General features: G+C 36.5%; 1 protein-coding gene across 1 annotated transcript; it reads right to left on the bottom strand.

The window, feature by feature from the left end:
• Positions 1-349: 349 nt before the first annotated feature.
• On the bottom strand, positions 350-26,800 carry LOC149580609 (28 kDa ribonucleoprotein, chloroplastic-like). Its single transcript, XM_089792248.1, has 4 exons — positions 26,139-26,800; positions 23,112-23,213; positions 741-1,016; positions 350-637 (listed from the first exon to the last, which is right to left on the bottom strand). Exons 1-4 carry the CDS (start codon positions 26,586-26,588, stop codon positions 572-574), a joined length of 894 nt encoding a protein of 297 aa, XP_089648374.1. The 5' UTR covers positions 26,589-26,800; the 3' UTR covers positions 350-571.
• Positions 26,801-26,868: the final 68 nt, after the last annotated feature.

The raw sequence follows: 26,868 nt of genomic DNA, 5'->3' as shown, positions 1-26,868 counted from the left end.
CAGCTTCAGCACTTGTGTTATGGAGTTATTTTAAACCCGATAGATATTCATCATGGAAATTTATGCACCATGAAGAACTTACGTTCACTGTTGGGTGGTTAGAAACATTTTACACAATTAAATAAAACGGGATCTCCAGTCATGCAAACCTATAGTAATATTAAACTTGCAAACTCTCGAGCATCCCGAAATTCTAGTTGCAAGGGGAACTGGAAAAATCAAAAACCCACACCGTGGATATCCTCTAATCCTTTCATTTGTCAGATAATGAATTTGATTGCCTGCACTAAGTTTCTGCGTGATTAAAGTATTTTCAACTATTCTACCATTTCATTTCTGGAGAACACAATAACACGAAAAAGATGGCTGATTCTGCCCTAATTACAACTTCTGAAAAATGAACTAAATTATATGGTGCTATAGAAGACTTCCTGAAAATGTATAAAGCAACAAACTCGTCTAAAAAGGAATACAGAAATTCCCAATAAAGCGGCAAAAAGAATGTAATCCGACACACAGAGATACGAGGTAAAGCAGAAAATGATAAGCAACTAAGATTTATTTCTCTGCCTCAAAACCGCCCCCGCCGAGGCATGCTTTCAGCTACGCTCACTCTCAAGGGCCTACCATCCATGTCCTGCATCAAATAAAACAAGATCCTCAAACCCCATATATAGTGAAAAATTAAAGAGCCAGCCAAAATAAACCAACACACTTGTGAACATCCTTAGAAGACTTACAGCTCCATCAAGGGCACTAATGGCATCATTCACTTCATTTTCTGATGAGTATGTCACAAAACCAAAGCCGCGTGACCGTCCAGTGTCCCTATCATATACAACTCTTGCCTCCAATACCTTTCCATGCTCACTAAATAATTGCAATAGTTGACTATCATCTGTTTGCCATGGTAAGTTACCAACATAAACTTTATTGGGAGAACCAAAATCAGGTCTTTCCATTCTAGTTCCCTTGGGAGCAGCCTTCCTCACCGTCAAGAGTCTGCCTTCAAAACTCTGTTCACAAATACAAACGAGAAATTTAGCAATTTCCATTAAGGGTCAACGAATAGTACATAATTATGCTCTCATTTCCAAAATCAGACCTCCAAATCCAAACAATTTTATGGTATGCAGATTTTAAAAATAATCTTGCAGTCAGCTTTCCTATGACAAAAAGGTCAAAAGGCCTTGAACAAAAATAATCAATTCTACAATATCAGCGCGGAACAGTAAAACTCAGATGGTATGATCCTCCAAAATTCCAAATGGTAGAAATCAATCAATCTCATCAATCCAGGAAGTCGTAAAAAAATGCAACATCTGTTGAAAGACACCAATAGTGTTATTTTCACTCACATATTTCCAAAACCCCATTATGTTTCCTGACATATGGATACACATTGTACAACAAAATAAGTATTCAATGATGTTAGTAATTCTACATTGTATAAAAGAAACAAAGCCTCACATACCTTTATGAAGAGAAACGAGTGATTAGTATGATTGATTAAAAGTACAGGAGATATCCTTGTGGTAACTCCCATTTGCAAAAAAAGGATAATCAAATGTTTCACTCCAAATCCACTTACAGAGCCACAGAATCAAACCTTTTAATGAATTGACAGACTCGAATCTTTTCTTGAGTTCACACACCATGGAATCAGAGGCAGGGTAAACTTCAGCTTATCCTAGTGCCACCAGAATTTACAAAAACATAAAAAATAGAATAAGCCTCATAATAAAAGCATATATACATAGATGATACGAGTTTGTTTCAACATATGTAGTTTAGGGGTTCAGAATTATCAATAATCCATACCCTAATTGTACAAACATTCAAGACTCAGATTTTGGGGGTTGGGTGATGGACATTAAGCATGGGTACAAGGTAGTTTGAGTAAACTACTAAGCATTGCTATCCATATTTCTGAAGTTTGCTTTGCCAAAGTATATCTTCCCAAATACCATATATACTTGTCACTTACAAGGTTTACAACATCCATGGATGTATAAAACTAAAAGGGATTATGCTGCCATCTTGTATTTCTAGAATTAGGATGATAAAAACAAAATTGACTTCCTCCTTAAAACTGAGGACTTCTTTTCAAAAACCATTTGGATCATACATTTGGATTGGAAAATTCATCTTGGTCCCCTGAATGTTTGAGGTTGGCATGTCCCAATAAGGCCCTTTGAAAGCATCATTGTAGCCTGTATCTGAAAATTGAAACTAATATCAATTACAGATGGAGGAAAACAGTTGTCACATAGTGCACCCCTTGGACTTGATGATTTAGGAGTATATCTTATTAATTATCTTTCTTATTTATTTATTATTTAAATAACTAATGGTCATTATTGTAACTTGAGTAAATATTATAGATTGTTTCTATTTTAGAAATGCTTTGTTATAGAAACATTTGATTTGTAATTCAGTAAATAGTATCATCATTCCATTTATTTCATCCAATTATTTGCCAAATATGGTATCAGGGTAGGATGCAAAATGTTGTTTTTCTAATAAAGTTTCAAATGGAGTTTTTCAAGTTGGCTGAAAAAGGACCTCTAACCAGACAAGGGTTCTGTCATTTTTTCTTGTGCCTGGGATTTTTGAGTTTTGCTTGTAGAGATTTGAATGATCTCTTTTTTCCAGCCCAACACAACTATTTTCTCTTTTTTATGACAATTTTTAGTTGCAAACTGTGTTTTAATATCTGTTGGTAAACAGATTTGTCACTGTGAGTACTTCAAAATTGACTCTATTTGCCCTGCAAGCAGTGACAACTGTGACGGCAGTTAGATATAGCAATCAGAATGCAATCTACCTCTGCATTTCAGAGGGGCAGCCCCCTCGTATGGTGGAGGTATTTGTTGTTTTCATGTACTTTTCACCTGAAAGCAAAAAAAAAAAGAGACAAAACAAAACTAAAGAGATAAATAACATAGCAGACACCCAGTAGACATAAGAATATAATTTGAGATTCCCAACAGATGATGATAACAAAGGGGTTGAATTGTAGAATGAAACAGTGACAAAATATAGTCAACAAATCTTGACATACAAAAAGATAGGCTATTCCAACACATTCAGACTAAGATACCAAGAAATGAATGCACTTCATCAAATTAATCATATAGTTTAGAAAGACCTATTGGGTTCCATCAATACATAAAGACTTACCAAATTCAGTCTGTCCATACAAAATTCAAAAGTCGATTTGCCATAAATTTAAATTCAGCTTGAATTCAATTCAAATTTGATTTTTTTCTCTGTAATTCATTGTGAAGTCTATCAAAAGGACCCTAGATGACTTTATAATTGCTTGCAGCGAATGTTGACTTGGTCAGGCATGCCTGGGCCGAATTTAGAGCAATTTGGGCGAATTTCATATGAATTTGAACAATTGACAGGTTGTTTGGACGTTTGTTAACTTTTCTGAGTTCTCTTTTCACTTTTTTACCACTTTCTTCCCCCTAACAAAACCTAACATTTTAATTTTTCATCACACAAAGCATTTGTTCTCACACAGGCAGTTGTTCTCAGACAGCATTCTCACAAGGGCTTTTGTTCTCAAAAGGCATTTTCTCAGGCAGTTTCCCTCCCACAGCATTTTCTTAGAATAGCAGGCATCGTCTGGGTCGTCTACCAATTTCTGAGAATATTAGGCAGCTGTTTTCCCTCACATCAGCATGTTTTTTTAAATATCTTTAGTCGTCTAGCAGCAGAGCAGCATTTGTCTCTTTTTCTTTGGTCGTCTAGCAGCAGAAGCATTTGTGCATTTTTTCCTGGTTGTCTGGCAGGCATTTGTGCATTTATGGATAGTCTAGCATCAGAGCCACACATTCTTCTAGCTATGCTGCTACAGGTAAGGCCTTCTTAAACTTTTGAAAGTATCAATTCATTGATCAAGTTATCAGATTAAGAACATAATCCTTAATGTTATCTAAAAAATTTATTCAGAAACCATTTTTTATTTTTTGCTTTGATTGTTCTTTGTAGATTCAAAGAATGGCTGCAAGTGCTTCTATCACCGGAAACCCCTGCTTCAAAATAGACAGATGCTCCCCATTATGGAAATATGTGGAGATGAATCAACCAATGCCAGGTGGAGGATGTTATTTGTGGATTCACAGCCATTACAATGAGGAATCTAGCAGCTTTATAGTAGAGTAAAAGCACATTTGTGCTTTATTTCTCATAAAGGCATTAAATTTTGTATAGGGAAGCCAAAAGTTGACCCTCCTTCCAAATCATATTATGAACAAATGCATTCAAAAACAAGCAGACGAAGCTGCTGGGAGAGCAAATTCTCATCCGTCGCAAAATGCTAGGTAAAAAGCAAAAACATCATCTATGGCTTCAACTACCACTCCAAAATGAACCACCCCTAAAGGAACATCCATTCTTGTGTTCTCAAGAACCAATGGCAAGAAAGAGAGCAATGGTGCCCTTGGAAACATCATTTCAAAATGAAGCTAGAGACATTGTGAGCAAGCCATAGTGACATGCAACTATGCAAATGGATTGTCATTTAATGTTGTCTGCTCATCGTATTGAGAAAGAATGGTGAATGCAATTAATGAGGCTCCAAAGTGGTTGAAGGGCCCTAGTTATAAGAAGGTACACGCCACTTTATTGGAAGAGAGGTGTCCAATGTAGAGGCTTCCATGCAGCCTGATGGAGCTCAAATTTTAGAGGCTCCATTTTTGCAATAGAGTTTACATATCATATACTGATGATTGTAGGGAATCAAATCATATGAGGAAGAGAGCACTGTGAAGGTTTGAATGAGCTATCAAAAGTTGTCAAAGTGTTATGTATTGAATGAACTATACTATAGACCATCAAAGGCCAGAAAAGTCATGTATTTGGCAATACTTAAGAGAAATGAATCGACTTTGGATCTCTTCTTTCTCCGTGTTAATCAGATAGAAAAGAAAGTGCATGTCTGGATGCTTGTACATCTGACTTTCAAATATGCTCTACAAAAGATAATACTTTGCTCTCTGTAAACAGAATAACAATCACAATTTCTCCACGCATTTCTTCAAAACATAATACACTCTGCTAGTCCAAAGATGAAATTGGATTATGATCGCACCTTTATGAGAAAGTCTTAAAGTTGCTTTTCATTCATTTGACAAGAGCATGCCCCAATAAAATTCACTCTTCTATGGTTGGAATTGCAAAATAATGATTAATACATGAATATATTTACTCATAAAACAACAGGTTACAAACATAAAGAGATGAAGATCAAACATGAACATTAATAAGCATCGATCAATATGTATTCATTGTAATAGCCGCAGGTCAAATAGGAGGAGGACGTAAGCGCATTGAGGGTTTGGCAATGGAGAAGCACAGGAATATCATTCACAGAGAAGTTAAATGTTGTGAGCAATTAAAAGGAATGGGCCTGTACGGGTATGGAGCACACGATGATGTGTCCTCATACCATGTTGATTAGATTGGAAGCCGCAAATGTAAGAAGATATGCTACACTACGCCCAGTCTGGTTCCCTAATTTAGCGATCATCATATACATACACCCTGGATATGGATGCACGAATGATAATAGCTTCACCTTTTATGGGATTGATCATTTGTTTAGAAATCCCGATACATAAGCCAGAGTTCATGAATCTTGAATCAGGATTGCTACCAAGGAATTCTCAGAAATTATCATGTTTTACTTGTGCCAGGCGAATGAATCTCAGACAAACTTATGACAGTCATACGCCAAAATGTGAACAAACTTCAACAAATGGAATCGTTGCTTTGCAAGAATATTAATTCACCCGAAACTATATTGCTTGTATAGTATTGTTGAAATATTAATTTCAACTACAAAATCCACATGCCACCAAAAAATTAAAAATCAAAGGCATAAGATATCCGCCAATAATATTAGGTGATTAAACTTACTGAAGGTCTCTTATTAAGGATATCAAACAGCGACTATTTTAAAGGTAAAAAGGATTTAAATGAAAAGAGGTGATTATAATTGAATAGAAAATACTATTTTAAAGGGGAGACACCCTTTCATGTTTAGAAGTCACATCTCCTTATATCGAAGATATAAATAAGGGGTAGGCTATTTGTAAGAGACATATATTCCGAACATTCATATTCTGAAGAGGCATTTTCTATTACTTGTACGGAGGAATAAGGGCTACAATATGGCTTTGTATTATGAATTCTATTATTTTATTTTTATAATAAAATAAAATGTCTTATGTTTATTTTTAAATGGCATGGAGATTTAAAATGCAAATGAATCATCCTTTGTAATTATTTTTTGGAATTTTGTATACAATTTAAATATCGGATAAGCGGACATGGTCATTTAGCATTTTAAATTTGATCATCACAGATGTTGTGAAATATCAAATTGTTTCTGTATCTGTGTCCAGTTTGTCTCCCTATCAGAGGAGTTAAAATTCAATCTGGACTAATTTAAGATTGCATAAATATTTGATTTGTTGCATCTTGATTATGTAATTGATGTCAATATGAGTGCGTAGAACATTATAAAGTTGTACGTGAAAATTCACTGAAGTTGACTCTATTGCTCATTGGCACTAGTCTTTCTATTATTGAAGTCAGAAAATCTATATGTTCCTTCGTACAAGTATCAAATTCATTATTAACAAACCGTATACAAAACATTCAATTGTTTCAAGTAGTCAACATTCAATTTCAGTTTCATAGAGTTCCAAGACTATAATGTTCCTAAGGTGAACTTGGCCTGTAGGTGATCTTGATCCGTAAGCAATTACTTAGGTAGTCTTGTCGTGTGCTGCCAATAGAAAATGCTTCAAGTAGTCATTCTAGTGCCTCAGGTAGTTCTCCTTCGTGCCTTGGGCAGTCTTTCCAGTGCCTCAAGTAGTTCTTCATGCCTCGAGTAGTCAGTGCATCAGGTACGGTGGAATCAAGAGGCGAAAGGGGTGACCATACGATCCAAGAAGGATGTCCATATGGTGATGGGTGAAGCCATACGGTAGTCTAGGACTGGTCGTATGATAGTCAAGGACAGGCCGTACGGTGGTCTGGTGTTAGGCTACCAGGTCGTACAGTAGTCTGGTGTTAGGCCGTACAGTAGCAATAGGGCTATACAGTGGGCCTTGGGTAGCCGTACAGTAAGTAAACGAAAAGTTGTATGGTGCGAGACGAAGAAGGAAATCCTGGAGAATGGAGTAAGGGAGGTCCAACAAAGTCGCTCCACAAAATATATCGATATTTGCCAGAATTAAATCAAGAAACACACAGACAGAATAGAGTGAGGGTTAAACCCCACCGAAACCGTGCAAGCCAAATAAGGAAGATCTTTCACTTTCGAAATGGCGAACGATCTAGAACTCCAACAAGAATTCGTAGTACATACAAAATAATCCAAAAGCATGCCTAAAACAACTTACAAGAAGGCCTTATAAAGGGCTTCGGGGAAACTTCCCGAAGGATTGCAAAATGACAATAAGCCGACAAATACTAAAAAATAAAGAGCGGCCCCTTTATTATTTAAATCAATTAATTAAATAAGCCCTTTTGATATGATTTGAATTATAAGACCATTTAATTAATTAATTAAATATTTTATTCAAAATTGGGAACATTACAAATCCTCGCCACCCAAAGATTGCTTGTCCTCAAGCAATTCGCTATCCAATCCACACCATCAATTCCGTGATCCCAAATAAAATGCACAAGTAGATCATGTGAGTTGACATCAAATCTTTGTTGCAACACACCATCATCCAACTTCCATTACACCACTCTGATATAAATATTTGTCATACTGGTCAGTACGATGCCAATGACACCAATCAATGAAATCTTTTACATTGTCATGTTCAAAGATCACTTTGGTTATGGTCATAGGCATAGACATTGAAGCTGGCACAAATTTAGGCACTAACATGACCATGCAAATGCCCTTTGGATAAACCCTGTGGAATATTTGCGATGGATAAAGCCTCTACAAAAAGTACTACAATGAAGGGAGCCTCAGTGAAGGGAACCTCGAGGAAGAGTAACTCGACAAAGGAATCCCCAACCATGAGTACCAAAACAGAGAGAGCCTCAACAAAAAGTAGCTTAGCAATAGACGAAACCTCAATGTTGAACAAAATTTCAGCTACAAATAGAGCTTCGACAACACACAGAACTTCGATGATGAACAAAGCCTCGACAATGAACATCTCCTTAGTAACGTACATGGTGATAGAAGTAGTCACTATTATGGATGTAGCCATAGTGACAAACACATAATGGCAACAGAGATAACCACTGTAATGTTCTTGATCCACTATATAATGATGGACACAACAATAAACACAATAATGGTGATGGGCTTGCATCCTTGACAATAAACATGACCAAGAATATGGACATAACTTCAATGATAGACATGTAGCCTTGACAAAAAACACAACCTCCATGCCTAATAGTGCCTTAAAGATGGGCTCAACCAAAGGATAAACTCCATAGTCAATCAATTGTGGTTCTCTTGCAAGGAATCATTTGTAGCATCTCCATGAATTTGAACAATTTTTGGTAGAGCTTTCTCCTTTTGAGGATCACCAATAGGGCCCAAATTTTCATCAATGTGATCAAAAAGTGTTCGTTTGATGAAATTATTGCAAACATCTTCATTGTTTCTATCATCTTGAAGTTTCAAGTGCTTTCCACATGTAGGCGTAGCAATAGATTCTTGTGAGCCCTCATGTAACTCTTCATTTTCCTCTTGTGCTTGTATGACTTCATCTTGTAGCCACTTATCAATTTCCCACTTTAGAAAATTGTTGAAGATTTTATTGTACTGAGATGATGGATACTTCATTCGCAATTCTATATGATCCTTTAGGGATATGTCTCTCTCCCATCCACCAATCACCCAATCCTTCTTGATTTTCTTCAATGTCTCAACCAACGCATCACTCGACACCATGATTTGAGCTCAATTTCCTGACAGGCTGGCAAGATCACCAGCTCTAATACCACTATAATGTTCCTAAGGTGAACTCGGCCTATAGGTGATCTCGATCCATAAGCAAATACTTAGGTAGCCTTGTTGTGTGCTCCCAGTAGCAAATGCTTCAAGTAGTTCTCCCTTCATGCTTCGAATAATCTTTCCAGTGCCTCAGATAGTTCTTCTCCGTGCCTCGGGTAGTCTTTCCAATGCCTCAAGTAGTTCTCCTCCATGCCTCGGGTAGTCAGTGCATCAGGAACGGTGGAATCAAGAGGCAAAAGGGGTCACTGTACGATCCAAGAAGGATGTTCGTATGGTGACAGGTGAAGTCGTACAGCAATCATTGTACGGTAGTTTGGTGTCAGGCTACTAGGCCTTATGGTAGTCTATGGACGGGTTGTACGATAGCAGTAGGGCTTTACAGTGGGCCTTGGGTAGCCGTACAGTACATAAACGGAAAGTTGTATGGTGCAAGATGGAGAAGGAAATCTTGAAGAATAGAGTAAGGGAGGTCCAACAAAGCCACTCCACAAAATATATCGATATTTGCCAGAATCAAATCAAGAAATACACAGACAAAATAAGGTGGGTGAGGGTTAAATCCCACCAAAACTGTGCAAGCCAAATAGGGAAGATCTTTCACTTCCGAAATGGGAAACGATCTAGAACTCCAAGAGGAATTCGCAGTACATAGAAAACAATCCAAAAGCATGCCTAAAACAACTTACAAGAAGGCCTTATAAAGGGCTTCGAGGAAACTTCCCGAAGGATTACAAAATGACAATAAGACGACAAGTATTAAACAAAAATAAAGAGCTGCCCCTATATTAATTAAATAAGCCCTTGTGATATTATTTGAATTATAGGACCATTTAATTAATTAACTTGATTAAATATTTTATTAAAAATTGGGAACATTACAAGGACCTTGCCAGTTGGAGAACTCCCAAATTTAAATTTGCTTTAGAAAAGCTCTGAACCAAGTGATCAGGTTCGAGGAGGTCTACCCACCTAGGTGTAGCAAAGCCTAAAGTGTAGGGGAATCGAAAAGTATTCTCGTTCATTGGCCAGAACTAATTGCGGAATCATATCAGAGAAGTGGCAAGCTCTTGGATTTCCAATCTGTAATTTTGGGAACCAACACAGCCCATCAAGGATTCATGAATCAAAGGCGTGACAATAGTATCTAATAAACAGAATGTTATGAGAGATTGTCCTTTCGTAAATGTTATTGCAGTGTCCACAAGACATGAAATGTTTTTGAAAGCAGTGATAGGCATCATGACAACAAGTTGCCTAAACTATCAAAAACCAGGAATGTGAACGCCTACGAGAACTAAGTGCGAGTGGGAGGTAGCTATGAGGGTCCTCGTGAATAGTAGTGGCGATGCTGTAATAACTTCAACTTCCTCCTCATCATCCTCATCCTCCACTTCCTCCTCTGAGATGTCACTATCCTCAAAAGATGTGTCCAATCTTCCACCATGTTCCTGTGCTCGAAACTTTCTACCTCCTATCAAATCCTTTTCTACCCTTCGAGAGTATCAAGATGCCTCCACTGCATAATCAGTGGCTCCCCTAGTTCTGTCGGACCTGGCTTGATTTCCAACATATCATTCGGTATCATCCATGTGGCAGAATCAAGAAATAGGTCGATGGCGTTGTGTGGCATGTAACATGTTTTGTGTTGCAACGAAATAAACTCCTACATGCGTTCAGCCAGCAAGGATGCTCAATACATAAGTGAAAGCCACATTTATAATATCCGATACGATGCTAATGAAACAACACAACCGTGTCCGCACCGGTAACTGTCTAACTACCCAATTTGTCAAACAACAGTCCTTTGGTGAATGTTATTGTAGCCCACAAGAGGTGAATTGTTTCTGAAAACTCTTTATTGTTGAGGAAAGGTGAAGGATCGTCCTTTCATTGCAAACATTCTCATCCAAGCCATTGAGCAAGTTGGCCCTCAAAATGTTGTTCAAGTAGTAATTGATAATGCCAATAATTTTAGGACACAAGCGACCCAAATGGTTCACAAACCACTATATAGCGCAAGCCATATTTAAACAATTCTCGAAATTGGAGCTCCTAAAGGTAAGTTCAATTATTTAAAATTTGAACATGTTTAAGAAATCTAGTCACTTAAGAAAACTTTCTAAACTTTTAAATTTTAATTTTAATTTATTATTGTTTTGATCTTAAAATACGTTGTCCAAACCCACTTTGCCTCCAAGTTTAAAGAGACATTATCTAGAATGATAATCAATGCTAATTGGAACATATGGAAGCAATCTAATAGTGGCAAGACAGCTACCATTAAAGCATTGCTACTAGATGACTCTTGGTGGGATCGTGCTGAGTACCTTCTTAAGTTCACTAAGCCTATATTAAGCATGATCCCATACACTGACATGGATAGGCCTTGCTTTGGTAAGGTATACAATGGCATTGACTCCATGATTGAGGAAATTAGAAATATCATAAATGGGAGAGGAAAATCTTGATGAAAAGCTCCTCCAAGAGCTACAAGTAATCATGGTAGAGAGATGGAACAAAATGATTACCATTTTGCATCTACTTGCCTTTGCATTAAGCCCTAGCTTCTATAGTCAATCGGTCCTCAAGAGGAGTACAACTCGAGTTGTACCATACAAAGATATTATAGTTGCTCAATGGTACAAGACAGCCCTTTAAAGAATCTTTCCCGAGCACCTACGACCTGTAATGAGGTCTAAATTTATCAATTTTGAGAGCACCAATGATTGTGGTCTTCAAGCTCCAATGTCGATGCTCATTAATGGTGGTACTTCCATGGACAAATATCCCAGCACATGCAACCCATAGACATCAAAATTCTATCACAAGTAAGATCTTTAATCTTAAGATTCTAATTTCTAAATTTTCGTTGATGAATATTCAAAACTCTTAACTCTCTACTTTCAAAATTGTAAATCTTGATAGGTTGCTAAGTCGTCATCATCTAAGAGGAACTACAGCACATGCTCCTTCATCCACTCAATCAAACACAACTGACTAGACTCCAAGAAAGCAAATACTTTGGTCTTTGCGCATTCAAACTTGAGGCTCACAACACGCAAAGAGAATACTTACAAAAAAGGGGAGGCCAAACATTGGGATGCTGAACCAGAATTTGCGGACTTGGAAGCTGACTTTGATGTATTTGCAATTGATGATGGTGATGGCGAGATACTTAGTGATGTTGAAGTTGATCCTGAGGCTAGGCCTGAGGCTGGTATAACTGATGCTAGTGGCACAATTTGTGCTTCTAATCAGCAACAACATAATGATGATGATTTTTTATGATATTTGATCACATACGACTAAATAGTAATGTTGACATTATTGTTTTTTGTTGAAACATTAATATGGTGGTGCATTTTGATATTTTGTTATGTCATTCGAACTAAATTGATAATATATGTGGTGATGTATTTTGCTAAGTTGCTTTAATGTTAGTATTAGTGGCGCATGAACCTATTTGCTGCAGCATATTTTTACGTATATATAATTTTTATTTTTAAAACTTGTATGAACAAACCCAGACCCAACCTGAAAAAATTAAGTGAAAGTTGAACCCGCATCCATACCAAAACCCGAACTGACAACTTACCATAAAGAGATTACCAATTTGACATACACTTTGAAAATATACAAGTTCAAAAACACTTTTGCACATAGTGTAAACCCAAAAGCCTATTTGGAAATCTCTCCATAGTTTCTCTTTTGTAAAAAGTCTCCCCCTTTACATTGCAAAAGCCGTGTATTTATAGGCTCTCCTATAATAAACACCTAACTACTTCCCAGAATAACCACCCAAGTTATCACTTAAGGTGACTACTCAAGTAACTATTTACGATAACCACCTAAATAATCACTTAACACAACTACTTGAGTCAATCACTTAGGATAACTAAGTTATTCCTTCTAATAACTACCCTTTTGAAAACAAGTTAGGATTCACCTATATATTACAATAATAGATCCCAAAATCTAATTCTAGTTAGAATAAGTAACATTACTCACTTTATAAGTAAGACAACTTAAAAGTTAAAACTCATCACATCAAAAGGAAAAGACATAACATTGGCTTTATAGAAAATACAATTTTTTTTCCAATCATTTTAACTTTCAAGAAAACCACTCTTAACTCAAATTTTGAAAGGCACAACATTTGTCCAATCAAATATTCAACTTTTGTAACCAAACACACCACCGCTAAGAATATGGAATTGTGTGATGAAATCCATTAAAACTCTCATTGAACACATCAATAATAGAAGCCGCACAAAGACCAAATGTCAAACCCAAAGTAAGATATACATTGTTAGGGTTGAGATCATCTCTAAACTCTTTCATGTTCAAAAAAGAAATTACGCCCATTGGAATCACTTCACATATGGAAACCCTCTTTTTCCATTGCTTATGTTGGAGTTTTACATAGCTCCTATGAGATATTATCGAAACTCACATGCTATGATATATTAATGAATGCTTCATTGATTCAAAGGTTTTGAGAGCTTCCTTGCAAAATTCGTGTTTGCACACATTCTTCAATTATTTCATTTTTCCTTTAGATGGCATCCCTTCAGGACATTTTGTCAAACAAATCAATTGCATTTGTTGTGATTCCACAATTTGCATGTATTTTAATCCTTGATGAATGATAAATTAATAACATCTACCATATTTTTTGTGTTTCGTATGCTTCAACATTTTGCATACATCGTAATAAAAACATTACTAATAGGGATGTTCAATGAACACCCAGCTTTTATTATTGTGACCCGACTTTTATAGTTGTGGTGTGGACAAGTGCACCCACTCCAAAGCTTCTATGTTGTACATGCTCCTAGGATATGTAAAGGTGATGCAATCAAGTTCCATGCCTGTCTCTTACATTTGTTGATAATACTTTAAGGGCTTCCCCGACTTTCATTATTGTGGTGTGGACAAGTGCACCCACTCCAATTCTATGTTGCACATGCTCCTAGGACATGTAAAGGTGATGTGATCAAGTTCCATGCATGTTTGTAGCATTTGTTGATAATACCATAAGGGCTTCCTCATCATTTCCTATCTGCCAATATGTCAACTTGGGAGCCTATCAGTATTTTTGTTTTGTTAAATTGTGAGAGATTCACATGATTTGGGTTTTGCCCTATATTTGTAATAAATTTGAGTTCTTGGAAAATGTAATCCTTTTGAGGCCAACTTGTGGCTCCTACAATTGTATAAATTTCAATAGTTGTCCCTCGTTTGGTAGTGGGAAAGTATAGAAGGATAGTATTACCTCTCTGAAGCTCGAAGCTAAAGAATAAGTTGTATATTCAGGCATGTATACCTGGCATGTCAGATTGCTTGTCCCAGATCTATTGTAATTGAATTTGTTGATAATAAGAAGGCTGATCTTGCTTGCCCCCCAATAGTTTGTTACTATTTTTGTTGCATTACTATTGCTACAAAGGACTGGAAAAAATCTTTTGAGGTCCCTCCTATCCTTGGTTGCACAACATTAATACCTCCTTCACTCTCAGGGTTCGCTGGTTTGTGGAATTGTAGAAATCGAGATTTCTACGCATCTCAATTTTGCAAAATCAAGGATTTGCAAATCTTAAAAATGATTTTTGGGATTTTAGTTGAACGGTTTGGTTCACTTGGAAGATGAGTGAGAAGATACATTTTATGGGCTTAGTTCTTCAAATTGAAATTGGAATACAGAGCTCACTGGCGCAACCTTCAATGCATCTGAATAGTGGAGCTTTTTCAATAACACAAGACAAGAAGCTTTGCAATATATTAGAAGAAACAAGGTATTTCACACAATTCAACTCATTTACGAGGACAAAGGAAATGTGATAGATATCGAGCAAGGAGTGTTCTGCATGTCTCTAAATTTGTTGGGCAACATGATTTCAACACAAAGCCTTCAATCCCAACAACTCTGCTTCAACTGGATTCAACCAATCTATCTGTGAGTTGATGAGGCTTGCAGGAAAGCCCAATTTAGTGGATTTTTCCCATTTTTGTGGTTCGTGGACCCACAGGGTGTGTGTCGTAAGATGTCCAAGCATTTTCAAGCGATGTACAATTTTGTCAATTTGTTCCTAAAAAAAAGACTTGCCTCAGAAAGTGAAAGCCTCAATCAAAATGATTCTACAACCACTTCTCTTGATGTTCTATTGGATTCTAGAAGTCAAGATTTCACACCCGTTGATATTCAACCCTCAACAACCGTATGTACTAAAATTATCTCATCAAACACTTGGTACATATTTGAAGCACTGTTTTAATCACCTTTTTACTTTTTCAAGAATTGTTTATTGTCGGTACTGAAACAACTTAATGGTAGAATGGGGCATGGCAGAGTTCATTAGCAATCCAAAGAAATTAAAGCATCTAAAACAAAATCATTCTCGTTTAAAATCCACACCCAAAACCAAAACAGTTGTTGGTGTTTTGAAACGCCATGATTTCAAATTACCCAGATGAGACAAGATACGTCTAGGGGCAACTACTTCCCATCTTCAACATTACCCTTGCAGACATCGAGCCAACTATAAGGCTAGACCCTTCTTCTACTTCAAGCTCTGCAAAACCTAGGCGAGTGTACCTCATATTCAATTATATGGTACCAGTGCTAAAAAATACACTTGAATCTTGACAAAGCATATAAAACCCTCAATCTTCTAATACTTATGCACAGATCTCAAACACAAAATAGCTAATAACATGGCCAAAGAAATAGCTAATAACATGGCTACATCCTTTTTAGTTTTTCAACATTAAAGGAAAAAACATTTGATTAATGATGTTGAATATCAACACAACCCCAAATATGCAACAATATGAACAAGTTGATATTATAACTAATCAGTGCCTTGTCTATTGGGCAAATCTGCAAATTAAACCCATACATCTGTGATATTAATGACGTATTCCATACACCCAGATATCAGATCTATCTTATCACTTTGTGAATCAGATATCAATGTTCATAAAAGCCTCATTCTTATGAAATATCCTTCTCAAAATAACCAGCAAAACATCAAGCATTTACTTCGCGCTTTGTTCTAATAGCAAAATATATCAGACATACAACCTTAAGGGGATGCAAATGGGTCTCAGTTATTTGTCCTTAAACCACATAAGATTGCAGATTACAGAGATAGGAGACGAGAATCAAAATGAAACTAAAGAGATTCAGCTCATTTATATTCATTTCTTTAAAACTATACATTCAAATGCACAATATTAAAACATAGAAATGCCTAACAGATCAAAACTATCTATATTATCTTAGCTACTGCTGTTCATACAAGAGAAATATGCTAAAGAATATGGTGGAATCACAGCTTTGGAACCAATAATAAGGTCTAACACTGAAAATTTCCAACCTTTACAATGTATGAGAAAGAGAAAGATATAGAGGAAGAATGTAATCTCGGATCTGATCTGAAGATGACATGTGTCCACTTGAATCTCCATCCTTTGCAGTTGTAAAACCTCTTTCATCTTTCTACCAATGAAATCTGATTTGGTTTTCATCATTATTCTCGAAATATCTCTTATTCAATGATGAAAACCCTTGTGTCACCAAAATATCTTAGATGCATCATGGAATGCTGATAAAACTTGGATTTAACTAACTTAAAGGGGACCAAACTCGACCCTAACTGCATTTTTACTGCCTTTTACATACATTCAGCTCATTATCCTGCTAGAAATTACATTTGAACTTTAATACCTGAATGCGGTTGCAAACTGCGAATCTAGGACAAAAGCTCGTGTAACCTAAACAAATGGCTTCCTGTGTAAAAACAAACTCCATAAACGGAAAGTTTGTCTTCCCCCGATTCCGCCGATATATAATACTCCAATGTTTGCTTACCGAAAACACCCATAAACCCATTTTGAAAATAATACCCCTACTAATAGCTCTCTGGAGTCTACACTTCTATTTTTCAAAAATTTAAAATACTCTAGAGTTCAAACTTTAGCTTTATATCCATTTTGAATTTAAAATCATGCACGGATTCTTTGGAAAAATTATTTAAAATTTGACATTTTCAAAACATTTTTATTTTTGCCCTACCCATAAATTTCGGGTCAACCTTGTTTGACTTCCGTTTTGCCACGTGGCAACACGCCATTGGTTGCCGCCTACCACATCACCGTCCACCCAATGCCATGTGGCACCCTCTGGTTGGCTGACACATCACCGTCATGTGTCAACCCCTCATTTGCTCTCCGGTCACCCAGTCGACTGCCACATCACATCCGACCAGGGCCCGTTGACACGTGTCAGCTAGGTGCTTCCCCGCATTACAATCAACAAGCTACTGACTGTGCATGCGGGGAAGTGCCTTCAAGACATGTGTCCCCCGTGCAACATCAACATCTTGCGATCCATGCCTCATCTGAAATCCTCGTCACTTGACAGTTTGTAGTTGGTCTGCAGGTCACCATGTGTTAACTACTAATTTGTTAGATTTCCACGTCATCAGATGACGTCAACATCTTGCACGAGTGTCAGTCCAAAATTTTGACATGGTTACCTCCAGCTGGCCAGACCCACCACATGAGCTCTGCCTTTCAAAAGGCAACGACTTCAAGACATTATGCTTATTGTGTGTTGAAGTATATAAACTTCTAAAATTTCCTTCCTGCAACCAATGTGGGATTTTAAACTTTTACCTTTTCTTCCATTTACTGTAGGTTTTTTCGCTCCTTTGGATGGCTTGTCTTTCACCGAGCATCATAATCTCCTCCTTTCAAATTCGCATTGATGGATTCGCAATAGAACTTATAGGTTCAACGAAATACCCTTTTCTTCAAGTGTTCTGGATGCTTGCCGGAATTTGCAATATGAATAGTTGATTAACATTGACAAAGAATGAGATTGGCTTGACATTAGGGGTTTCCTGAATGTAGGCATCCCATTCTCTGCGGCTTCCTCAAGTGGATGTTATCTTCATGTTGTTGCAAGACTGGGAGCTCTCTATTGTCTCATCCTACAAGAGTGCCTGCTGACAGCTTATGTGGTCTGGGCCATGTTGAAAGCTTAAGAGTATTGCCGCTAACTCTTGCATAGCAGACATAGTCCACACACACCCGCTTCTTCTTCTTCTACACAGCTGTCATGTAAATGGTTGCTTTTTTCACTTTTGGTAAGGGATCCGACGATTGATGAAGAGTCTTTCTGCAAGGATGAAAAGTCATTCCATCGGTAGGCAAGTCGACATTGCTCAACTTGGTTAGCTTCTAGTCTACATGTCTCCAATTGATGCGGTTGCCTTCAATTTCGGTGCTACCTTCTACTTCTTGAGCCAAAACGCATATCCCATTTAACAATGGAGGCTTCTTCTGCCCTTGGCGTCTCTATCTTGATGCCGCCTCCAAACTTGATGCCGCCTCCACTGCATCTTTCTTTTCAACACCTCATTCTACAGCAACCCTGGGATATTCAAGAAACTCGCCATTGGAGGTCAACAAGAATTTAAGATTACACTCGACACATGAAAGATTAGAGTTTGAAGTGCTAAAAAGACAAATCGCATTGCCTCCTGTTTGTGTCGCTGCCTCCAAAATATCCTTTTCTTTGATTGCATTTTGCCTTTCGTAATGATCAGTTGTTGTGGACTTGTCAACAAGATTTGTTGACTTCAGCAGCCTCCATTGATCTCGTTTTTATGCAGCAATCAAATGCTTCAAAATTTGCAGCCATCTTTTGAGTCTATTATGGGTGTTTTTCTTTTCCTCTCGGATGATAATGCGGTTTGGTGTTTTTTCGACATAACATACTGCGAAAGTGGTGGACTGGTGAAATCAGTTGTATTTGTAACATCAACACATATAAGCAGCCAATATTTACTACAACTTTACTCAACAATCAAAAAGTGAGTACATTGTCTATTGAAAAGCTAGCAAGGTGGATGGTATCGAAGACATAGTATAACCCATTAAGCATTCAACTCAGACCATCACTGGATCTGTCTGCCATGTGCACTTGGTCACGCTTAGATTTTGGTAGTCAGCCCAAACTCTGATCATCTCTTTCCTGCTGCAGAATGGATGGCACATATTTTGTGTGGGACTTCTCTCTCTTGCTCCCATAAAGCTTCTCATTTTTCATTTTTGTTCTCACATGTTTTGTAGGAAGCAACTATGCAACCATAAAATCCCTCTATCATATCTCCATATTGGTTTGCACAAGATGAATAACATTTTTAGAAAGGTTGTTTTCATCTATATATGTTTAGATCATAAAGATGTAATAAGGTATTGGTGTGACGGTTTAAAATAACATTTTAAGTCAATCCATCCACACCAACATTTACCATGCAAGGAATTTGGCATCTCAGGACTCACAAGTCATGAAAACTCATGAAATCATACTGATTGATATCATTAAAACATCTCTTTTAAAAACTGTGCCTAATCAATTTGCTAAAGAGGGTGGGCCCCAAAGTTGACCCAGCCTAAAAAATTTCGAACTCAAACACTTGAAACCCCGGATTGTTTCAAAGAAGTTACCTTACTAACTAGAAACAATTTGCAATACTAATCAATTCTGAACTTAATCACTGAACCATCATTTTAAACTCAATTTACAACTTTCTGCCAACTGCCAACTTTGTGCCAAGAGGCCCTTTGACCGGCTTTAAAAACTAAAAAAAGCAACTAACCGGGCTCTGAAATCAACAATACTGATTCTTTGTTCTACATACTCTTAACTTGTTGAATCTCGTCTCATGATGAATTCTGAGTCAAAAGATATTGATTGTCAAAGTTGCCCTCTCAGAATTGCTTGCAAGAAAACATGTCAGAAAACAATAAATCGCATTTTGTTTTGGCTTTGAAAACTGGGTAAACGGACACTTGGAACAAAGGTATCAACTAATCTGCCTTTCTTGACATCAGTAAAAAGTTACAAATTGCATTTGGAATCGTGTTTGAAAACTGATCAACCGGATTCATGACAAATAACGGAACGAATTTGGTGAACGGTCAAAGCAGGCTACTCAGAATTTGCAGATTGGAAATGCTGGCAGAAAAGCATTTTTTGCAAACGAAATGGACCTGGTAAAGTGTGCAAACGGATTCATCAAAATTTGCAAATTGGCACACTCAAAAGTATTTTCAAAGTAGTACACAGTGGTACAATCCATTCGATCTCACCTATCACAGATTTCGAGATATGACATGGTGAACAAAGGTATCAACTAATCTGCCTTTCTTGACATCAGTAAAAAGTTACAAATTGCATTTGGAATCGTGTTTGAAAACTGATCAACCAGATTCATCATAAGCTCAAAATTGAAACATAACATGTCTCTGACCTCTAGAATGCAACACAAAAGAAATTTTCTCATTTTGGTCAACTGGGTCAAAGTTATAAGAAGTCAAACAGGGCCTCCCAGAATTCCGAGCAATTCACATCAGCATGACAACAGTAAATGACCAACTTTAAGGGATTCAAAACCTAGTCAAAACATATCGAAACGACTCAAAATCTGAAACATAGGTTCTCTGGTATGGACACTAAACATTCCCAAAGTGGCCAGTCATGAAACATTACTAGGTGCAAAATATTCCCGTCGCTGTTTGAAACTTGGGGAAAATGCAAATTTGGACATTGCTCAAAACAAAATTTCACAGAATGACTTGAAATGGAAATTTGTCTTCATGGAATGCATAAACATACTGAATGCAAGGTGTTAGAAACATTAAACACCTCTTAGGCCTCAAACGGACAGCCGAGTACACATGCATTAAAAAGCACTTAAAGGCTTGATTTTTTAGGAGGGTACTCAAAATCTAAGCTTCAATTTTGAGTCCCAACAACAAAAACAATGGTAAAGTTCTTGGTCAAACTGCCCATAAAACCAAACAACTAATAATTGGTTTAACGTATCATCTTTGCAATACTACCCATATCTTTACTATGAATTTGTTTACAGCAATTAAGTCTTTCAGGATAAAACAAGTGTTGGGAGAAGGGACCCCATTTGGCCAACTTTATGGAGAACATATTTTTATAATTTAACGAAACTCTTAGTTGATGTTAAATTTTTAGTCAGAAGGCTGCAAAAGAGGAGGCATTTCAGACATTCATTTATAATATAACTGGAGGCAAGCATACCTATCAAAAGTATAGTGACATTCATAGAATATGTAAGTTCTTCACCTAAACAATCTGGTCATAAACATGATACTAATATTGTAATCTTATGACTTCAAAGTGACTCAAACATATAGTTTTGCTTGTACAAATTTTTAAGAAATGTTTAATAATGAACAATAATATCTTCACCAATTAGCCATGATTTAAATCAGATTCAAGAACACAAGAATAAGCCCTCAACCAGAATATCTAGACTGTTATGAAGATCTAAAACACTTATTTCTTGAAAGCTTCTAATTTTGCATTGGTGAATTATGAAATTTCATTATTGTTTTTTTCATACAGGAATACAGTTTATCAAACAACATTCTGACTAAAACAGAAGTTGTTATGGTAAGGTTAATGATATGAAAAAGCATTTATCTATTGTTTGGTTTTCAATTTGTGCCAGAGCCTGGTGCCCCCAGATGCCCATGTCAATGTGTGATTCTCTTAAAATTGTACTGGTCAGCTTGTCTTGTGCAGATATTTTGCTAAAACTGAAGCCTTGAACAAACCTACAAAACTTATTTAAGCTAGAACAGATTTCCACAATCAGTCATAGTAGAGAGATGCATATTCTGGATTCGATTGTGTGCCATATTTTTGTATCAACGTTTCAAATCACACTCAATGATCCATCATCAGGATGCGAAGAGCTATAGGAGATAAAATGATAGATCACTGAGTGTGATTCAAAACGTTGATGCAAAAATATGACACAAAATCAAATCCAGAATATGCATCTCTATTATTTCAGCTAATATGAGATTTCAGCATGACCTGATATAAAATTCTCGCCCTGTAAAACCAGATTTGTAATGGTAGCCCCTACATTTATAATGGTTGCCCCACAGGTTTTTAGAAGGCTCTGAAAACGAATCCATACAGGCTATTTTTAGATACAACTACTCAATGTCATAGAAAGCACAAAATGAGAGAATGTGCACACAATTAAATGTTACAATTTTTATCAGTTGTAACATACAATGTGTGCTATAATATGTGAAATCGGTTGTCCATCTGTATGGTCTGTTTCTCTAGCACAGTATTGGTGCTAAATCTGGGCCTTGGGGCAAATCTGTAGAACTTGTTTTTGCCAATTTGAAATTTCTGCATCATCTGAGATAAAGTTCTGACTTTGTAAAACTACATTTATAATAATTTGCCCCATGGATCCATGGAGACTTTTCTAAAACACTAATACCAAATGTTGTAAGAAACACAAGATGGAGGAATGTAAATATGTTTGAATGTTGCAAATTGAATCAGTAACAATGCATGATGTGTGTGTTTGATAATATGTTAAAACTTAAAAGAAATAAAACATGTATGAATCATGACTATATTGTAGAAATTAATATCCTATCCTACATTTATTACGTTATGTTTAAACATTATATCTAATAGCCAACAACGACGTAGGTGCAGCTCTAGTTGTAGTAAACAGATTTTCTAGCTTAACTAGTTATCCTTTGCCCTAGAATCACACTTCTGACTGGGAGACTCAAAATGTCATCCACATGCCTTCGGAAAAACATGCATTTTGAGTGAATATTTGAAACCAATCCTTTTGAGTAGCAATATACTACTACAAATATGGAAGAAAGAAACCATAGAAAGTTGAAACTATAAACCCTATAAAGCTCTCTTCTAAGGGGAGTAAAGAGCAATCACTACATTGTCCTAACAAAGTATATTTTACATATAGCTTTATTGTTCAACAAAAATCTCAATAAGAGTCTAACACACTATATTTTACATATAGCTTTATTGTTCATCAAAACTCTCAATAATTGAGTCAAACTTTGCATCAAAATTATAATGTTATATCACACCAACTTTGGGATATGGATGGATGTTGTTCATTTTACCTTTAACCTTAATACCATTCAGAATACATTCAAAAATTTATATATAACATAAACTAAACAATATGTTACTCACATATTGATTGAACTTTTCGATGGCTATCTCTGATTCTTCAGGAGAGGACATTGTCACAAATGCAAATCCTCGTGAATTTCCGGTTTCTCTGTCTGTGATGAGCTGCAAAAATGAAAAGACTGTAAGCTGCACGATATTTAATCACAGAAGATAGACAATCACTAAACAGTTTTGAAGACTGTAAGCTGCACAATATTTAATCACAGAAGATAGACAATCACTAAACAGTTTTGAACACATATGCAGCAACATTGTCCAAAAGATGATATTTAAAGATGCACACGACTTTAAAATATTATATATTTAAAACCATGACGATAAACAAAGACCTCTCCAGGGTCTATAGGATACCAAGAGGCATCAATCTCTCTACCATTTGGCTCATAATAGAACCTTAGCTGCATGCCAGAGGCAGATAATATATATCAATTGTGAATTTATTAGAGAAATGTTTGTGCAAATTAAATATGTAGATGTAGACATATAAGAAACACAGTTCCAATAGCATTAAATGCCACAGGAGAAACAGAACTTCAGCATCCACATGAAAATTGTTGAAAACTTACAATTGATTGCATTGGTTGAAAACTTACAATTGATTGCATTGGTTGAAACAGCAAAAAAAAAAAAAAAGTCAGTGCATTGAAATCCTAGAAGGCATGTTCAAATTCACATAAAAAGCATAAGATTAAAATTAACAGAAAACTAATGATACACTTAAAAGCTTAGTTACCAATTCAAGATACGAATCCAATTCAGGCACATAAACCAGATTCGCAGATTCATGTTTTTTATTTTTCCCATTAGGATTCGTGAGAACACACACACACACACACATTATATATATAAATATATAAGTATATATATACATTATATATATTTATTGCAAGTTTGGTTTGTGGGTCCTTGGGGATTCATGAAGGAATCATGTGGATTCGTGGCCGATTCGTGTTGGATTCGTGAGAATCCACGTGGATTCATACAAGATCCTTGTTTTGGACTGTGGATTCGTCCGGACAAATCCTAGCACGAATCCAGGTCCACACAAATCCAGATCAGATCTAGCCGGCACGAATCCAGTAACTAAGCTTAAAAGTTAGCATTTGTTAATAATTACAGATTAGTATTACTGCCACATAGACAACAAAATGGACCAAGAAAAATCACAATGGAGAACCAGCATACCTAAAATGTAATAAATGAAAAGTAGAAAGTTCTCAGCTACATGGATGACCAAATTCACAAAGAAACATCACAAAGAAGAACCAACACGCTAAATGTAATAAAAAGAAAAGTAGAAAGTTCTTCGGCCTGGCACCAATTACCAAGAAGAAGAGAAATGAAACACGCAATCAATCAAGGATCTTTAACTTTCTGAATCTAGTTCATGAATTTGCTTATATCCACTCAAATCATATCGTGTGCAAAATTTGATGTCATTGCAGAAGTAAAAGAAGCAATGAATATACAATTTGATCTCAAAGATCATACACATTCCAGATCAACACAACGTTCATTAATTATTTTCAAGATAAAGAAACATTGTAAGAGGAGTTTGGAAGAAGACCAGAGACAACATGTGAAGCCCTGAAATTCTTGTCTAAATATACTCTCTATGAAATCTATAGAACAGATCAGTCCTAACCTGAACCCAGACAGAGATACAGAAGGTTGGAAGAGCAAAACAAATATCAACTTGATACATACTAGCTTTCAGTATTCCTTGTGGTCCAAGTAGCTAAACTAATTCTATAAACTAGTATGGAATCCAAACATGGGATTCATACGTATATGAAACAAAGGAGATTAAAATAGTCATTATCACGATGAAAAAAATCATAGCTTATACACAATCACCCAGCTTTATAATGCAGACTAGAAGAATGTGACAGAACGGCAGAACCACAAAGTAAGAAACTTGTATAATAAACTACATCAAAGACAAAAATTGTCAAAATTTAAGTAGTAGAAATTGCGATTGGTTTTTCTGTTTCATCTAGCTCTGCAAAGTTTCCTTCTACCTTTCTGTGCACACTTATTTCTTACCCAACAAACTAGTAACAACCCTGTGTGCAGGCTTCTCGCATCATGCACAATTTGTACCAAAAACCATGCCAAATCCACATGCAGCTTCTGACTCCGCATGCCACTAATGTAACATCAAGAATTATGTTACGCATAGTATAGCCTCAAGTCATCATAATGTGTCCCAATAACATGGACAATAGGTTAGGCCTCAGTAATCCACACGCTAAAGGGTTTCGTGATTGTAAAATCCTGTTTTATTTAAAAAGTGGATATTTCCTGCCAGGATTATAATTTTGACATTATCTTAAAAACCATGAAATACACAAAAAGTATCATCATCCAAATATGTCAAACAACGGGTGAAACCAAGATGGCAAACTATACAAACGATGATAGATAATACCTCGTACCTACCCAAGACCATCAAATGTTAAATGTCTTTAGAAAAGTAAATAAAACCTGTTCACTTGGATAGACTACTCTTAACTAAAGCTATGCATTGGATATATTAAAATTAAATGTGTGTCCGACACATGAATAATTGATCCTCATATAGTCTTCTATGCTTTATAGTTAAGATTTAATTCCAAAAATTTATATACAGAAACAGTTGGCATACTTTTAACAAGGAAGTGGGTACTTGTTTCAATATCTAAGGACAGTAAAATTAAGGTAACGTCTCACAGCTTTTGGCCACATAAGGACAGTAAAATGAAGTTCACATCTCACAGCTTTAGCCACGTAATAACAGTAAAATGAAGTTCTTGACTCAAGATCTTGGGTACATATATTATCATTTTGACAAATCAGATTTCACCTATAGCATACGAGAAAAGATGAAAAATACTAATAAAAGTCAAGTAGAGACATAGTCACTGTCGGAAGCATACAGTTAAACTCGTTCCAACTACACCTAGTAACATACAGAAACCATGACAATTCAAAAAATAGTACTAAGAGGATAAACATGGGAAGAAATGAAAGAAAACCGCAACTCACATTGACGTCCAAGACTTGTCCGGCCTCCTCAAACAGCTCTCCAAGCATCTGAGCATTGACAACAAACGAGAGATTGCCCACATACAGCTTTGCCTGTTCTTGAGGCTCGGCAAATTGATTTCCACCGAAGCTTTCTTCAAGCCCACTGCTTTCCTCAAACCCACTAAATGTCTCTCCTTCTGATTCCTCCACTAGTTCTTCCACATCTTCTGACGCGTTCACCATGACGGAAACTTTCTTTAAGGTCCCTTGACGTATCGGCGATGCCCACAACAGGGATGATTTCGAAGACGACCATTGGAGGCTCGTCTTTGACACCTGTGAGGAAGAGCTTGAAAAACTGACGGCCGAAGAAGCACTCTTCAAGGCAAAAACTTGATGGTGTGAATGGTCTGCAAGGCGGCCGTCTATGACAGATAAGGACCTACAAGCTGTGATAGAAGACGCCATTGATACGGTAGAGTGTATTTGACGGATTTTACAGGTGTTTAGAAGGGTTCTTGACCTTTTCGGGGGTTTGGAAGGGGTTCAAGGCCTTATCACAAGGGTAGAATTCTCAAGAGCTCTGAGATTTTAGGAGGTATTTCTTAAGATGCAGTTGTTCGCTGCTTCTCGCTCCAGTGGTTGTGGATAGGATTTTAATTCAAAAGATTGAATGCTCTGGTGTTTTTATAGGGAAAAACGGGATTTTATGTTGTTAACAAATTTGTGAATTAAATTTGTGTTGCCC

This window comes from Cupressus sempervirens, chromosome 1, assembly GCF_028749045.1.
Source record: "Cupressus sempervirens isolate cs-2001-9-10 chromosome 1, ASM2874904v1, whole genome shotgun sequence".
NCBI lineage: Eukaryota > Viridiplantae > Streptophyta > Pinopsida > Cupressales > Cupressaceae > Cupressus > Cupressus sempervirens.
The sequence above is the reverse complement of the archived record's forward strand: the minus strand, read 5'-3'. Positions and strand labels throughout refer to the sequence as shown.

Coding starts and splice junctions, on each gene's coding strand:
- LOC149580609 (XM_089792248.1), bottom strand. CDS start 26,588: ATGGCGTCTTCTATCACAGCTTGTAGGTCCTTATCTGTCATAGACGGC. Junction 23,214..26,138: donor GACAAGTCTTGGACGTCAAT/GTGAGTTGCGGT, acceptor TCATTTTTGCAG/CTCATCACAGACAGAGAAAC. Junction 1,017..23,111: donor TCGAAAAGTTCAATCAATAT/GTGAGTAACATA, acceptor ATTTGTGAACAG/AGTTTTGAAGGCAGACTCTT.